Source organism: Schistocerca nitens, chromosome 2, assembly GCF_023898315.1.
Source record: "Schistocerca nitens isolate TAMUIC-IGC-003100 chromosome 2, iqSchNite1.1, whole genome shotgun sequence".
NCBI lineage: Eukaryota > Metazoa > Arthropoda > Insecta > Orthoptera > Acrididae > Schistocerca > Schistocerca nitens.
Window position 1 is genome coordinate 527,426,772 of NC_064615.1, and position 18,005 is coordinate 527,444,776.

Genomic DNA, 18,005 nt, shown 5'->3' on the forward strand with positions numbered 1-18,005 from the left:
CGGAGGCCTTGTGAATGTGACACGTCCCCGACGAAGAAACACTTCTCGCCAGTATAGTTTCAAAGTCCAACGACGTTCGTACGCTGTCTGGTTTACTTGGTAGAGTGCACCAGAATTTTCTGCGAAGATGTTATGTCTGTACTGAATGTGATGGACGCCGCTTTGAAAATATCCTGTATTTGACTATCTTATCGAGTAAACAGCACATTATCTTTCCTTAACTTAAGGCGTAAGTGCATTGATTGTTATTGTTGTTTCTGATATTCCGAAACTTCCAAGACCAGAAGTTGCCATTCCAAAGTCGTTGTACATCGATTCGTCTGTTAGCTCCGTCCATTTGTACGCAACCTTTTGATCGCCCTGTAATAGCGAGATCGAGAATTCCAGACGTGTGGCATCAGTTCAATAGAGCAATGGTGAAACAACGAAATGGTGTCGGAGATGGTAATATTCTTGCAGTGTAGAAACAATAAGACATACTAATCGGAATGTTCTGATGGTTACCTGTATCCCATCCCTCCAAAATATAAGGCCAGTGACAGCATTCCTTGATATCGGGTATTTTGCAGATAGCGGTGGCCTTTATGCTTGCCTACAACTACGGTCTGCCCCGAGTGATGTCCAGCTACCAGTTCAGCTCATCGGACGAGGGTCCCCCACAGGACAGCAACCAGAACATCATCTCGCCCACCATCAACGAAGACGGCTCGTGCGCCAGCCCCTGGGTGTGTGAGCATCGCTGGAGGCAGATCTACAACATGGCCGAGTTCAGGAACGTCGTTGGAAGTAAGATCGTCCACTCCAAAGGATCAAATGTCTAAAGCTTGAAAGTGGCCCACCATGATCTATAAATATTTGACAGTTTCGCACTCCTCGTGAAAGTCTCGCCCTTCTAGTAAACAGCGTAAGTTAATTTTCCCTAAAAATTCAGTGCCAAGTGCCACAGTTCTAGGCACAGTTTGTACGTTACGAAGAAAATATCAACGTCGATAACTACTAAATAAAACTGAACTACATAAACACATCGAAGGGGCAACACAATGTTGACCGGTCGCTGTGATTCCTTATATTTTTGCCGTCAGCTGGTCTCGGTAGTGTACGTTATGTAGTGAACGTCACACTCTCCCTTCCGTTCATAACGACTTTCCCAAACTGGAACTGTTAAATATTTTTCCAATAGTCACTAGTTTCTCAGTTGTTCCTACGATGCTTATCCACAACCACCTGTACTTAAATGTATCTTTGGTGTAACGGTAATAGTAGGTCTTTCATGACTGTGTTGCTACGACTTGATGACTTGTGTGCGTCATGACTGTGTTGGTACGACTTGATGACTTGTGTGCTATGCACATGGAGTGCTAACTGAGTACTTGCTAGTTTACGCACTTCACACCTCCCTTGGTTGAAGAGGGCGTTAATAGGCTCTAGCGCTGAGATTCTCCAGATGGAGACTGCTATTCGGGCTGCGTACTTAGGAGAAACTTCCCATCTGCATAATTCGTTTGACAATGAGATGTGGCACTGCAAAGTATACTACCGGATCTCTGGAACACACGCTGTCTCGTTCAAATTCCAGAACGCTCTGTGGTACAGTATGGGGTTTTAGCGTGAGGCTGTTTTGGTTGATATTAATTTCGGAGATGACATGTCTGACGTCTTTTGCGAAGAGACAGTCATGTTCGAGGTCGAGGTATTCTTGTCTCCCATCTCCAATAACGTCGCGCAATAATACCACACTGAATAAGAATTCATAATAGACATAGTTTTGTGATATTAAAATTGTAAGCTGGACCCTGGACTGTGAGAAGAACTTAGACCTTATTATACAAAGGGCATATCGCTTTGCAAGGGTGCATATTCGGACTCAGCTGCTAAAAATGTTGCACGTGTGCCGTATCAGTTTACACTCCACTGTCGAGTGAAAGTTTTTTGAAGGACGCAAAAGATACTACATTTTACTCTTCGCCATTACTAAATTGTGATGCCAGTGTATACTGCTCCTGGGTACGGATTACTATCCAGTATGTGATTTCTGAATCGCTGCGTTAACATGATGTAAAGCATCTGGACCTTTTCCCTTCCTCTACTGTTATTCATGTGCACCTCCCACTCTTGTGATTTTTGAACAGTCTATTCGCTATTACTAGCAGAAATTTAATGCTGAAATCCGTTAACCTTCTCCTCTCCCGTTACTATTCACCTAAGCTTGTATTCTCCCGTAATTCCTTCTACTCGTTCCCCTACTACCGTATTCCAATCCTCCATGATTATTATTTTATCATCTCCCTTTACATACTGAAATACCCATTCAATATCCTCACATAATGTCTCCATTTTTCATCTTCAGTTTGTTCTAAAACGTATATACAAAATATGGTTGTTGGCGTTGGTTTGGTGTCGATTCTGTCGGGAAGAACCATACCACTGGACCTACCTACAGTAAATCGCTCTCTACCATGTTCTATTCATAACGAACCCTACTCATTTTTTCCTATTTACTGCTGCTGCTGCTGATATTACCGCATATTCGTCTTACCAGAACTCTTCATCTTCTTTTCACTTCATTTCATCAACCGATACAGCATCTCGACTGAGAATGTGGATTTCACTGCTCACCTTTTCTAACTTCCCTTCCATGTTGAAACTTCATGCACTCCAAGTTCCGACTCCGGCATTAGCCATTCCATCTTTTTCTCGTGTTTACCGTCACCTAGGCAATCGTCTTCCAGATCCGAATGGAGAAGTTACCTGGAAACTTTTGCTAATGGAAAGAATATGATGGCACTTTTTCAATTACAGATCACATGTTCTGTGAATAAACATTATGTGTCTTTAATGATTTCCATTGACTTCTCCTTCCTCTTGCCGTTGATCATTGTTGATTCTTCAGCCTTTTAGTAGCAGTTTCCCACTCGAAGGACAAGAGTGTGGCCTGAACCTCTGTCAACTCCTCTGCCCTCTTTGACAAGGCCGTTGGCAGATCGAGGGTGCTACGGTCGCAGGTTCGAATCCCGCCTCGGGCATGGCTGTGTGTGATGTCCTTAGGTTAGTTAGGTTTAAGTAGTTCTAAGTTCTAGGGGACTGATGACCACAGCAGTTGAGTCCCATAGTGCTCAGAGCCATTTGAACCAAAAGATCGAGGGTGATTTCTTATGCCAGAAGTCTTAGGCCCCATTGCTGCTGATATTTATTCGAAATTTACGCAGGAACTGGAAACAAACCCAGGAATTTTGACGTACCTAGGGACTGTGAATATGATTATGACTATGCTGGTCAAACATTTTGCGCCAAACTACGGCCTGTGTTAGTTGCAAACGAGGGATCGAACAGAATGGGACTTCGATGGATCGTCTGTTTCTGCATATTCTTGAAATGATTTCAGGAAATCGCGGCCAACATAACTCAGGAATGTGGGATGGGGATTTGTTTACGTTCCTCCTGAATGCAGTGCTAGTGTCTTCAGCAATGCACGCCCAAGAGTGGTACGCGTTGTTTGGGAAAAATAAACAAACAAAATATTCTGCTATTTCATTTCGTGTCCACTAAATGTGCTAGAATATGATTGATAGTCGTAGTAACGTTTCGCTTGTTCCTTCACAGTAACTGGGGTGACCAACTGGTGGTCGGGTAGCGACTGGCAGATCGCTTTCTGCAGAGGTGACAAGGGATTCATTGCCATCAATGACGAGGCGTCCTCCGACCTGAAAGCGACCATCCAGGTGAGGTCCTATTGTAGAAAACATTCCTTTTTTTCTGCTATATGTCTGCGTGAGTATATATTGTTAATAAATATGCAGCTCATTCAGACTAAGCTAACAAAAAACCAGCGATGGACCTCTGAAATATATACCAATGCGAAACAACGATTTACACATTAATTAAATTACGTTTATATACGTGGTGTCTTGCAATGACATTCGTTTGTTGTAGTTCCAATTACACAGGTAAATAGAGTTTGTTATCTTTGAACTTTTAAGAGTAGCACATCGATAATCACAGTAATTTACTCTCTTTTTTCAAATAATAAACTAACGTCTGCTTTCAGTTAATACTCCACAAACAATGGTGTGGAACTATAAAGGGACTTTTTTCTGTCTAAACTGGCAATGTCTTGTAGAAACATTGACAGCATTTTGTCACAGACTTTCCATAAAATGTATTCATTAAGGAATGCAAGTTTCTTTGGGGAAAATAATAGATTCCTCGTGTATCCCACTCCCGCAGGAACAAAGAAGATGAGTAACCTGTTTAGAAACACAAAAATACACTCCCCTATTCCCTTTCACAAATCACCCGGAAGATGTATGTGATGAATTATTAATGCGATTTGAAACATTCTTTTATGCACTTACAGCATATGGTAAAATCAATGTATGCATGAGGGTACACTGTAAACTACCTGTGTTACAATATTTTCCAGCTGCTGTTAAGAGTGACTGCGAATAAATAGTAATTATTCAGGGTCCTGTGAGTAAGTTCTTCATTTTCTTTCTGCACAGACTTGCCTGCCTGCTGGTACCTACTGCGACGTTATTTCTGGTGACGTGAATGGAATGAGCTGCACCGGAAAGAGTGTGACAGTCGGCGCAGACGGTACCGCCACCATCGAGATCCTGGCTTCCGAGGACGACGGTGTCCTGGCGATCCATGAAGGGGTAAGTCGCAAACACGTGTTCGTATTGCTGATCAACAGAGAGCAGTATATTACTCAGCATGGCGAATATTCCGGGTTACGCTGTGCATCTATTGCATCCAGTGGCCGTTTCCTTGCGAATGCAGGAAACAATCTACAGCAGTATTCATCATGACTTTGTCTGTGGTGCTATTTGAACAAGCTGGATTTAGACCACATAAATGCTACTGCTAGCAAATGCTCTCCTTGACTACTCGCACAGAAACTGCCTACCAAAAGAAATTCAGTACTGGCCTTATTTTCATTGACCTGTCCCCAGCTTAAGGCATGGTGTGGCGAGAGGGCCTAGTATTGAAATATCTGTAAACAATACCTTGTAAATCTCTAGGTGACGTCTTAAGGAACATCTTGAGCAATCTGTAGTTTAAAGCACATCAGGGTGATAAGAAGAGCGGGTGACTTGTGCCCAGTGATGGATTGCCTCAAGGCTCTGTTCTTGCTCCGGTGTTATTCAACCTCTAAGCGACAAACCAACCGAACTTGACCTCCCGGAAACTCGAATATGCAGATGCTGTTGCAGTTTGAAATCAGAGTTAAGATCTTTTTGAATGTGAAGAGCACCTAAAAAACAGCATCACAATAAATATTTTAAGAAATAGCGACCTACAGCTAACGTTTCTGAAACAGAAGTATGTCTTTTCCGCCTCTCTAAAGATCTAGCATTAGCAATGATCAACCCGCACTTGGATCCTCCTGGTATAGTCAAATACAACTAGAAGCCAAAAGACCATTCCATCACTTTAAGACAGAACGCTGACATATCGTAAACATATTTCTAACACATCTAAGAGGGTACAAACACGCGTTGGTGTACTCTGCAGAACACTGCGCATGAATTTGTCTCCGCAGCGCTCATGTAAAGATAGTTGACGTTCATTTGCACTCAGCTATGAGAACCATTAGCAACACATTGCCAGCTGCCAATACTGTCGAACATCTGTCACGCTTACTTCCGTCGAAGGCAGCTCTCTACAACATTCACAGGGAAGTTTGTAAAAATGAGTCTCTCGCTGCCTAGGAAACTTTTGAAATTCAGAAGACAAGAATATGAAGGGGAAATGCAAATGCTCTCGACTGGATTCAACGCTGAATGGAAACGTGAATGGCATGACACGAAAACCCAGAACCACGAGTTATTTTCAACCCGTCTCTTGAAGTTCCAATGTTTCATCATACAAGGAAGGTATGGGTACAGCTTAACAGAAATCTCACTGAGGAAGGCATGTGCAGCTGCAACATGCCCAACTGGAGCTTTTACACTGACTCTCCGTGTGGCTGTGGTGTCACTTTAGACAATTGGCAACATTGTAAATGAGTGTCTGAACAGGCGTTTCCCTGGTTGTGTCAACAATCTATATGAAGCGCTGGATAGGGCTCTCCACTGGATTGCGTCTATCGATTTTCGTACATAGTCTTATCCGTTTAATGTTTGTTCAATCTATATATTTTGTCATGTAATTTTTTTGTTTAAACTTGTGTTGTATTTGTTGTTGTGAAGAGTTACTAGATAACAGAACGCAGCATGTCATTCTCAATGGAGAGAAGTCTTCCGAAGTAAGAGTGATTTCAGGTGTGCCGCAGGGGAGTGTCGTAAGACCGTTGCTATTCACAATATACATAAATGACCTTGTGGATGACATCGGAAGTTCACTGAGGCTTTTTGCGTATGATGCTGTGGTGTATCGAGAGGTCGTAACAATGGAAAATTGTACTGAAATGCAGGAGGATCTGCAGCGAATTGACGCATGGTACAGGGAATGGCAATTGAATCTCAATGTAGACAAGTGTAATGTACTGCGAATATATAGTAAGAAAGATCCCTTATCATTTAGCTACAAAATAGCAGGCCAGCAACTGGAAGCAGTTAATTCCATAAATTATCTGGGAGTACGCATTAGGAGTGATTTAAAATGGAAAAATCATATAAAGTTGATCGTCGGTGAAGCAGATGCCAGACTGAGATTCATTGGAGGAATCCTAAGGAAATGCAATCCGAAAACAAAGGAAGCAGGTTACAGTACGCTTGTTCGTCCACTGCTTGAATACTGCTTAGCAGTGTGGGATCCGTACCAGATAGGGTTGACAAAAGAGTGAGAGAAGATCCATCGGAGAGCAGCGCGCTTCGTTACAGGAACATTTAGTAATCGCGAAAGCGTTATGGACATGATAGATAAACTCCAGTGGAAGACTCTGCAGGAGAGACGCTCAGTAGCTCGGTACGGGCTTTTGTTGAAGTTTCGAGAACATACTTTCACCGAGGAGTAAAGCAGTATATTGCTCCCTCCTACGTCTATCTCGCGAAGAGACCATGAGGATAAAATCAGAGAGATTAGAGCCCACACAGAGGCATACCGACAATCCTTCTTTCCACGAACAATACGAGACTGGAATAGAAGGGAGAACCGATAGAGGTATTCAAGGTACCCTCCGCCACACACCGTCAAGTGGCTTGCGGAGTATGGATGTAGATGTACATGATATATACAATAATAATAATCACATTATATAAAACGTAATTGTCCGTTCCAATCGATACAATTTTCAATGAGAGTTAATGGGAACTTTTAGAGCAGAAAGAAACCGATGCAAGAAATTGTTCACCTTCGTAACATATTGAGCACTTGAATTAATTCTCGCTGTTATATTTATTTTAATAATAGGGTATATGATAATTTACTGAAAGTACTGTTCTTCGGCGGCTCCAACTATTCCCACTTTCCGGCTCACAGTGGATTTCGCGATAAAGATTCCAGGTTCTTATGAGGTAGTTTTCGATCTCGTTAAGAATTAAAGTGTTTTTCAGAAAGGCCACGCTGCATATACGGAAACAAATGAAGGGGCCATGTCTGGTGAATATGACTTCAGGGTTAAGACATCCCACTGTAGTCCCTTCAATATAGGCTTCGCTCGAATTGCAACAAGTGGCGTGGCATTCTCATCATGTGGAACGACTTTTTCATGGGTCTGACCATATTTCGTGCCTTTGTCTAGTGCGCGATTCAAATTGGGTAATTGTGCTTAGTAGCGTTCAACATTCACTGTCCGACTCCACGGCAGCAGCTCACGATACACCGCACCGACCAGGACGCATTTAGTCACTCACCTCAAATCGTTTTCTTTTATGCACCGAAACCAATCTCTGCCCTTTGTTTCCGAGAGAAGCTGTTCTCCCATACACTTCTATTAGAAAACGGTGACTTCCCGCAGCATATTTATTCAGATGAAAGCAGAAGATTAGTACTACCCGCGAATGCAGTTTCGTACATACAAACTCCGTCATGTACAAGGCACTAGACAGATATGTTCTTCTCACTCTACTCGAAGGTCACACACAAATCTGAGAGCCTGATGCTTATGCTGTCAACTAGGTCTTACACAGCAATCCACCATTCTGCACTAGTACCACTACTGCCTTCTCTTCGCCAGAAGCTACAATTAATTCATGTTCCAAATATATTTCATTTATTTATTTGTACAGGTAAGGAAATGAGTCAGCGTATATCACACTATATACGGTATGTGTTTGCAGTCACTGATCGGCAGCAACAGCGGCACCACTGTGGCCCCCACTGCGAGTACGAGCGGCAGCACCAGCGGCAGCACCAGCGGCAGCACCAGCGCCACCACCGTCTCACCAACCACCATCTGCTAAGAGAGGCTCCACCCAGCACCACCGCTGCAGAAACACGTGCTTCCTACGACCGGAGAACTATATCACGGACTCAGCGACTAATGTTGTAACTTAATGCAAGTTTTGTAACAGCAGATTCTCGAGACGTGTTTTGGTGGTTCAGAAAATTATTCAGAGCTATATGTATCTTACATGACGTGTTTATTTGTTATAAAATCTGAAACAGCTAGTCATAAAACTGAATAAATATTATATTGTGCATACCATAACCGGTTCAGTCATTTTACATGCATTTCCTTTCCTTGTACTCATTGACAATTGGTCAACGTGCATATTTTTGTTTAGTGTGATTTCATTCATACTAAACTTTCTGCAACAAAACTGCAGCAGTAAGATCAGAAAAATTACGAACATAGTTCTTTTTAAAAAATTACAAATTTTAGATACCTTCTGCTGCCAATGGGCTTGCCGCAATGTTAAACCGGTTCCCGTCATATCACCGAAGTTAAGCGCTGTCGTGCTTGGTTAGCACTTGAATGGATGACCGTCAGGGTCTGCCGAGCGCTGTCGGCAAACGGGTTGCACTCAGACATTGTGATTCGAATTGAGAAGCTACCTCACTGAGAAGAGGCGGCTCCGGTCATGAAAACTGACAAAGGTCAGGAGAGCGGTGTGCTGACCACATGCCCCTCCATATCCGCATCCAATGATGCCGATCGGCTGAGGATGACACGGCGGTCGGTCAGTATCAATGGGCCTTCCGAGGCCTGTTCGGATGGAGCAGTAGAGTAGTGGAAACCCTCTGCTGAATCCTGTATGCACTCCTGCTAATGAACTAACACCTTCGCCGACAACTTATGCAAGTCGTACATTTGATTATCAGCTGAATTTCTTTTCTTATGGTTACTTTCAGATTTACCTAACAAGGGGAGGCCGCCAATTGTGAAATTCAGATTCGATCCATACTGCGCATAATAAAAGCTCATGGCCTGAGGTGTAGTGTGGCAAAGCACCAAGATGCACTTCTCAGCCTTTGTCGAGAAAATCGACAGTTAAAAGAAACCGTTGCGGTGAAATACTCTCTACGATTAATACTTTTCTACAGCGTCGTGGCGCAACGGTAAGCGCTCGGGTTCGTAATCCGAAGGTCGCCGGATCGAATCTCGCGCCATGAAACTTTTTTTTATTATTTGTTTTTTGTAATACAAATGTACACACACACACACACAAACAAACAAAGGCTGTCCTGGGACGTATTCGTATACGGCACAATATTCAATCACGATGTCTGGACGAGTCTTGCCATTTGTTTTCGTATGCCTCCAAGAGTCCACAGGTACGTTTGGACCCAGAGTACAGAAGACAGTCGACGAGTACGCCAAGAAGTATACCAACGTTGTTATTACATCCTCCAAATCCGGTAAACTAACAACGGGTTTGTTCATGGACTTCTTGCGTAATGCTTTGCAACCATACGTACAAAAGAAAGAATTTCTCCTTCTGATCGACTCTTGGGATGGGCAAACGAACCCGGCATTATACGATGAGATGTTCCAGGACGGTAAGAAGTTACCAACGTGCACTATAAAAGTCATTCCTGCAAAGTGCACTCCTCTCATCCAACAGTGTGACGTGTATTTTTACCGGCAGGTAAAAAATTCGATCAAGCACCTTGAAAATTGTGCTTTTTTAATCGAGCGAAACCGTGACATCAACTCCAGAGACGATTGTATAAAAATCCAATCCATCGTCCACCATCAATTGTCTTCTCCGATTTTTGCCGATATGATACGATACGCGTGGTGTGCATCAAACCTGACGAACGAAGGAACAATTTTTCAGATTGTCAATCACGTGTGTTTCCCAACAGATAATCTAAAAAACAATTGTTCTTGTAAAAACGCATCGTTTATTAGATGTGCTTGATGTCGTTTTCTGCATTCCATGTTTCTATGGTAACTATCACTCTGGTTCGTGCGATACTCCAGCTACTTCTGGTCACTAATTGTTAATTATGTGCAAGTCTATACCGAACTTTTCAATAAATTGTATCCACTTGAATATTATCTGTGATATTATGTCTTATTTCAAGTATTATTTTTTCACGACAAACGACTTTCAACAACTTATTATATGCATAATTGTTGCAACTGATTGCCGGGAATTATATATATATTCCTGGAAATGGAAAAAAGAACACATTGACACCGGTGTGTCAGACCCACCATACTTGCTCCGGACACTGCGAGAGGGCTGTACAAGCAATGATCACACGCACGGCACAGCGGACACACCAGGAACCGCGGTGTTGGCCGTCGAATGGCGCTAGCTGCGCAGCATTTGTGCACCGCCGCCGTCAGTGTCAGCCAGTTTGCCGTGGCATACGGAGCTCCATCGCAGTCTTTAACACTGGTAGCATGCCGCGACAGCGTGGACGTGAACCGTATGTGCAGTTGACGGACTTTGAGCGAGGGCGTATAGTGGGCATGCGGGAGGCCGGGTGGACGTACCGCCGAATTGCTCAACACGTGGGGCGTGAGGTCTCCACAGTACATCGATGTTGTCGCCAGTGGTCGGCGGAAGGTGCACGTGCCCGTCAACCTGGGACCGGACCGCAGCGACGCACGGATGCACGCCAAGACCGTAGGATCCTACGCAGTGCCGTAGGGGACCGCACCGCCACTTCCCAGCAAATTAGGGACACTGTTGCTCCTGGGGTATCGGCGAGGACCATTCGCAACCGTCTCCATGAAGCTGGGCTACGGTCCCGCACACCGTTAGGCCGTCTTCCGCTCACGCCCCAACATCGTGCAGCCCGCCTCCAGTGGTGTCGCGACAGGCGTGAATGGAGAGACGAATGGAGACGTGTCGTCTTCAGCGATGAGAGTCGCTTCTGCCTTGGTGCCAATGATGGTCGTATGCGTGTTTGGCGCCGTGCAGGTGAGCGCCACAATCAGGACTGCATACGACCGAGGCACACAGGGCCAACACCCGGCATCATGGTGTGGGGAGCGATCTCCTACACTGGCCGTACACCACTGGTGATCGTCGAGGGGACACTGAATAGTGCACGGTTCATCCAAACCGTCATCGAACCCATCGTTCTACCATTCCTAGACCGGCAAGGGAACTTGCTGTTCCAACAGGATAATGCACGTCCGCATGTATCCCGTGCCACCCAACGTGCTCTAGAAGGTGTAAGTCAACTACCCTGGCCAGCAAGATCTCCGGATCTGTCCCCCATTGAGCATGTTTGGGACTGGATGAAGCGTCGTCTCACGCGGTCTGCACGTCCAGCACGAACGCTGGTCCAACTGAGGCGCCAGGTGGAAATGGCATGGCAAGCCGTTCCACAGGACTACATCCAGCATCTCTACGATCGTCTCCATGGGAGAATAGCAGCCTGCATTGCTGCGAAAGGTGGATATACACTGTACTAGTGCCGACATTGTGCATGCTCTGTTGCCTGTGTCTATGTGCCTGTGGTTCTGTCAGTGTGATCATGTGATGTATCTGACCCCAGGAATGTGTCAATAAAGTTTCCCCTTCCTGGGACAATGAATTCACGGTGTTCTTATTTCAATTTCCAGGAGTGTATATATATACGTGTGTGTGTACATTTGAATTACAAAAAAAAACAAATAATAAAAAAGGTGCACGCCGCGAGATTCGATCTGGCGACATTCAGATTACGAACCCAAGCGCTTACCGCTGCGCCACGACGCTGTAGGAAATAAGTAATTGTAGAGGGTATATCACCGCAACGGTTTCTTTTAACTGTCGATTTTCTCGACAACGGCTGAGAAGTGCATCTTGGTGCTTTGCCACATTACACCTCTGGCCATGAGCTTTTATTATGCGCAGTATGAAGGGAATCTGAATTTCACAATTGGGGGCCTCCCCTTGTAAGTGCTTGGTTTATTGACAGAGACTTTACATTGTAAATTACTGCATAAATCAGTCTAGAGCAGTTAAGCCCGGGGAACTGGGAGGTCATTCAATGTCGCCTAACCTCGATACCACACGATCGGGATGTTTGCTGCACTTATATAACGATCGACATTAACAGTCAAAGTAACACCATTCACACTTTTTTTTAAAAAAATAAAGGTCCTATTATTCATGATATTCATATCGTCCACCATACAGTAAGTTGTGCTATGTAAAGGACTTGTTGAACGTCATATGGTTTTTGTTCAGTCCATGATCTCACATTCTGATTATTCACGTAAAGGGATAAATCGAACTGTGCATCATCAGTAACTACGAGTTTTCCTCAAAATTGTGCTTGGCTAAGTGAACTCCAATAATGGTGCTGCAGAACACCAAACAACTTAGAAAATCAGCTGCTTTCAACTTTGCAAATACCTGAAGCTTATAAGGCAGAAGGTTCAAACATTTTCTCAGGTTGTTGCGCACTCTTTCCCTTTTGAGACCAGTTTTCAGTGAAAACCTTCTTGCCGATTTCTTTGGGTCGTTTGTAATTGCAACTCATTCTTTCAACGTTTACTCTATTGCAAACACATCTATGCCTGCTTATTTACACCACGATCATGGGATTGAACATATTGCAGAAACAGTACAACATGAATAATTAACTTAAGGCATCCATGAAACATAATAACTAACAGAGAATAAAGGTTGCACATGTTAATGAACATTTAAAAAATCTACATTTGGTATGAGTGAAACAATTAAGTTTCGCAACATACCCACTTTCAGTGAAAGTAACCTTTGATTCTGATAAAACAATAAATAAATAAATAAATAAATAACGGGGTACTTGCACCATTGTAAATATTTTTTGTCATATAAATGATTTTTTTTTCTCCACAAGGCACATAACGTCATCAGTACAACCCATTTGCGATTGGTCGAGCGGGCCGAGGCGGAACAGAGAAGGGGGGGGGGGGATATTTTGGAACGACCTACGGCAGGATCTTTGGCCATCGTTGTAGCTAAGCATAGACTCATCTCTTTCAATGTTCATTCAGTTCATACTTTCGTGGTGACATGTGGTGTGGGTAACACGAGAGAAAAGAGAAACCAAAGGAATCCTATGAAGTGAATGTTTTAAAGTAGACCTGGAGAAAAAATTTTCAGGCAGGAATGGAAGCGGTCCACCATCAAAGTTCACTTACAATCTGAAACATCGCCTTCTAACTCTTAAATAAGCTTTGCTAGAAATAATGAATCACATCACCGGTACTACCTACCCGAAGCTACAAAAAATTTATTTAAATATTTGAGATTTGTAGGCACATCGCTAGCTTTTCAAAGGCCCCAAATGCAACATATATTCTCTGTCAACAACGCAATAGAATGTAGTGGAAATTTTTCTCAAAAATGTAATTTTTACAGGCTCCAGACAAACAGTTGCCAACGGCCTTGCTGCAGTGGTAACACCGGTTCCTGTCGGATTCTGCCAGCACCTGGATGGGCGACCGTCAAGACCGACCGATCACTATTGGCAAGGGTGTTGAACCAGCTTTTTTGAAGCCAACCGGGGATCTACTTGATATGATGTAGCAGCTCTGGCACGAAGAATGACAAAGGCTGGGAGAGCAGTGTGTTGACCACACGTCCCCCCATATCTACATCCAGAGACGTCTGCGGCAGAGTTAACACGGAAATCTGTCTGTAGCATTGGGCCTTAAGAGCTGTTCGGACGGAGACACATACAGTTGTACGACATATAAGTCAACAATTTCTCTATTTACTAACTAATAAGTATGATGATAGATGTATTTGCATGTTAGTTTTTTCACCTTTCTATAAGTTCATTACTTATCGATGGAAGAAGCATCGATATTTTGGACCGATATATCGTCTATCGTCGTCTACGCTTCGATGATGAGTTCGAGATCAGCATCGACGGTTTGCCAACATCGGATATCCCTAGTCTGCACTGACTGAATGTGGAATCCCGGAACAAGTTCTTATGTGATCTAAGGCAACACCGACTTTGAAGCGAAAACTGTACTGTGCAGTGCCATTATGTTCTGGAGCTAGGAGTAGATGATCTTGGGAACTGGGTCAGAGATTTATAGCTAAGTTCTATCTCTGGTGTGCTGCATTAAGAAGAACTCGAAGAGAACTTTCTGGTAAGAGCGATGCAGTCATTTGACCGGAAGATGGAGCAGAACTAGCACTCAATCTGCAGATAACCTCGCTCTCCTGCTACCAAATCCGCAGTCACTGACTGGGATATATACCTCACGAAACACTCATTTTACCGATCATGGCTTCTTTAGGAGAGCAAGAGTGTGTAATGCAGAATTTATGTATCACATTTTACAGGAAACTGGCACTTCGTATAAGGATTACACGTGGGAAACATACGGGAATGTTGCTCCAAGATAAAGCTATTATTCGACTGATAACAGGAGAAGATTTCATCAGTCATTGACATGTTACCGCTAGGGTAACTCCAGTACACAAGCGATATTAATCTAACTGAGCTAATCATGGCTTGGACTAAAAATATGTAGTTATATAAGACGCAAACACCTTTAGAGAAGCTTCATTCTTCACAGCTGAAATCGGATAACAATAAAAGCTCTGCAATCCAGAAAGATGAAAACTCACGGTAAAAGTCATAATGATGAGTTGTTAAATCTGGTCATATTTCCTCCATAAATTTCGTCTACTGATGGATCCAGGCAGTGGACTCAGAAAGCAGATAATTGAAGTTCGAAGAGGAATTGAGGCGGCGTAAAGACACCGAAGATTTTATCATTAACGACTAGAAAGTACATGGTGTTTCAAAAATGACCGGTATATTTGAAACGGCAATAAAAGCTAAACGAGCAGCGATAGAAATACACCGTTTGTTGCAATATGCTTGGGACAACAGTACATTTTCAGGCAGACAAACTTTCGAAATTACAGTAGTTACAATTTTCAACAACAGATGGCGCTGCGGTCTGGGAAACTCTATAGTACGATATTTTCCACATATCCACCATGCGTAGCAATAATATGGCGTAGTCTCTGAATGAAATTACCCAAAACCTTTGACAACGTGTTTGGCGGAATGGCTTCACATGCAGATGAGATGTACTGCTTCAGCTGTTCAATTGTTTCTGGATTCTGGCGGTACACCTGGTCTTTCAAGTGTCCCCACAGAAAGAAGTCACAGGGGTTCATGTCTGGCGAATAGGGAGGCCAATCCACGCCGCCTCCTGTATGTTTCGGATAGCCCAAAGCAATCACACGATCATCGAAATATTCATTCAGGAAATTAAAGACGTCGGCCGTACGATGTGGCCGGGCACCATCTTGCATAAACCACGAGGTGTTCGCAGTGTCGTCTAAGGCAGTTTGTACCGCCACAAATTCACGAAGAATGTCCAGATAGCGTGATGCAGTAATCGTTTCGGATCTGAAAAATGGGCCAATGATTCCTTTGGAAGAAATGGCGGCCCAGACCAGTACTTTTTGAGGATGCAGGGACGATGGGACTGCAACATGGGGCTTTTCGGTTCCCCATATGCGCCAGTTCTGTTTATTGACGAAGCCGTCCAGGTAAAAATAAGCTTCGTCAGTAAACCAAATGCTGCCCACATGCATATCGCCGTCATCAATCCTGTGCACTATATCGTTAGCGAATGTCTCTCGTGCAGCAACGGTAGCGGCGCTGAGGGGTTGCCGCGTTTGAATTTTGTATGGATAGAGGTGTAAACTCTGGCGCATGAGACGATACGTGGACGTTGGCGTCATTTGGACCGCAGCTGCAACACGGCGAACGGAAACCCGAGGCCGCTGTTGGATCACCTGCTGCACTAGCTGCGCGTTGCCCTCTGTGGTTGCCGTACGCGGTCGCCCTACCTTTTCAGCACGTTCATCCGTCACGTTCCCAGTCCGTTGAAATTTTTCAAACAGATCCTTTATTGTATCGCTTTTTGGTCCTTTGGTTACATTAAACCTCCGTTGAAAACTTCGTCTTGTTGCAACAACACTGTGTTCTAGGCGGTGGAATTCCAACACCAGAAAAATCCTCTGTTCTAAGGAATAAACCATGTTGTCCACAGCACACTTGCACGTTGTGAACAGCACACGCTTACAGCAGAAAGACGACGTACAGAATGGCGCACCCACAGACTGCGTTGTCTTCTATATCTTTCACATCACTTGCAGCGCCATCCGTTGTTGAAAATTGTAACTACTGTAATTTCGAAAGTTTGTCCGCCTGAAAATGTACTGTTGTCCCAAGCATATTGCAACAAACGGTGTATTTCTATCGCTGCTCGTTTGGTTTTTATTGCCGTTTCAAATATACCGGTCATTTTTGAAACACCCTGTATTTCAGACACGTATAACATGTAATAACATTGCCCGTAGAATAAATAAGTATTAAATTAGGAAAAGAGTAAAGCAAAATCATACGTAAAGCAGAAATACCAGTTTATCACTGAGGCGCAAACACAACACGGTAAATGGGCATACATGTTGACAGGGAGCTGTAGATAATTTCGTGAGCATTTCTCTAGTATTTGGATGTCCTAAACGCATAAGCGCCTTTCTACTGTTTGAAATTATAAGAGTGCAGTGTCGTTAGAGATGCTGTGTCGCCTGGAGGCTTGCTTAGACCATCTCTGCCCTGCCTTTAAAAAGAAGGCTACATTGAGTTTTTCTGGGGCCAATTTAGTTTAAAAGTTTAGTTATACACATTGTTGAATTCAGATAATATTCTGGCCATTATGAATGTTTAAACAAAAAGGCAGCGAGGTAGATACTTCCAAGTTACTTTCTCGTAGTCCGACTTTGCACCACATTCTCGCAGTTGAATTCGTATGATCAAAGTTTAGGAATTCCTATGTTGAAACTTGCAGTAAGCAGAAGATTTAACCAATTCAACGAACAGATTATTTTTCCCTCTTTTTTTGACGGGGGTGATACGCCGTCACCGCAGCCGTGCGTGGGGGGCTCAGTTGGTTGTGTGATTCCGCCGCTTGTAATGACCCAAGCCGCTCTACGATCAGGTAAACCACACTTCGTCATTTAGTCCCAAAGTTACCGTGTCGAATAGACGTAAATGTTGATTCGTGCCGGCCAGAGTGGCCGAGTGGTTCTAGGCGCTACAGTCTGGAACCGCGCAGGTTCGAATCCTGCCTCGGGCATGGATGTGTGTGACGTCCTCAGATTAGTTTGGTTTAAGTAGTTCTAAGTTCTAGTGGACTGATGACCGCAGAAGTTAAGTCCAATAGCGCTCAGAGCCATTATTTTGTTGATTCGTCTAATAGACTAACGTGTAGTACTCACGAAGAAAATGGACTCGTCGATTCAGCGAACGGTTAGTAATGAGCGACCAATTTTCAGCAGGTATCCGATTGGATGTTTGTTGAAAAGAAAGTTTCGGTGTCAACTGGGTTGTGGTTCCCATTCTCTAACTTTCTATTTTTTTTTTTTTTTTAAGATCCTGACGAATTACCCAGTACTAAGAATTATCGATGCAGTAGAATCAGACCTTGACATATCTTCATCTGATTATTCTGACGATGACTACAACGTCGAAGAAGAAGACATCGTTTCCGATGACACTATCCACTCAGCACCAGATTGGTTGAAGAACCACTCAACGCAACGGTGTCACAAATTGAAAAGGAAACGTCTGTTGGGAAAAACAAGGAGAAGGCAAAACAATCAACTATTCATCCCAAAAATACTGGCCTGAAAAAT

The 18,005-nt window shown here is 43.7% G+C and overlaps 1 protein-coding gene across 1 annotated transcript in view; it reads left to right on the top strand.

Moving 5' to 3' along the window:
• Window positions 1-8,593, top strand: part of LOC126235136 (alpha-amylase-like) — a 61,708-nt gene extending 53,115 nt beyond the window's left edge. Inside the window, exons 10-13 of the mRNA XM_049943869.1 lie at window positions 570-786; window positions 3,601-3,719; window positions 4,500-4,655; window positions 8,223-8,593. Of these exons, the coding sequence (XP_049799826.1) occupies window positions 570-786; window positions 3,601-3,719; window positions 4,500-4,655; window positions 8,223-8,345 (615 nt within the window). The 3' untranslated portion in view covers window positions 8,346-8,593. The remainder of the gene's footprint in view (window positions 1-569; window positions 787-3,600; window positions 3,720-4,499; window positions 4,656-8,222) is intronic.
• Window positions 8,594-18,005: the final 9,412 nt, after the last annotated feature.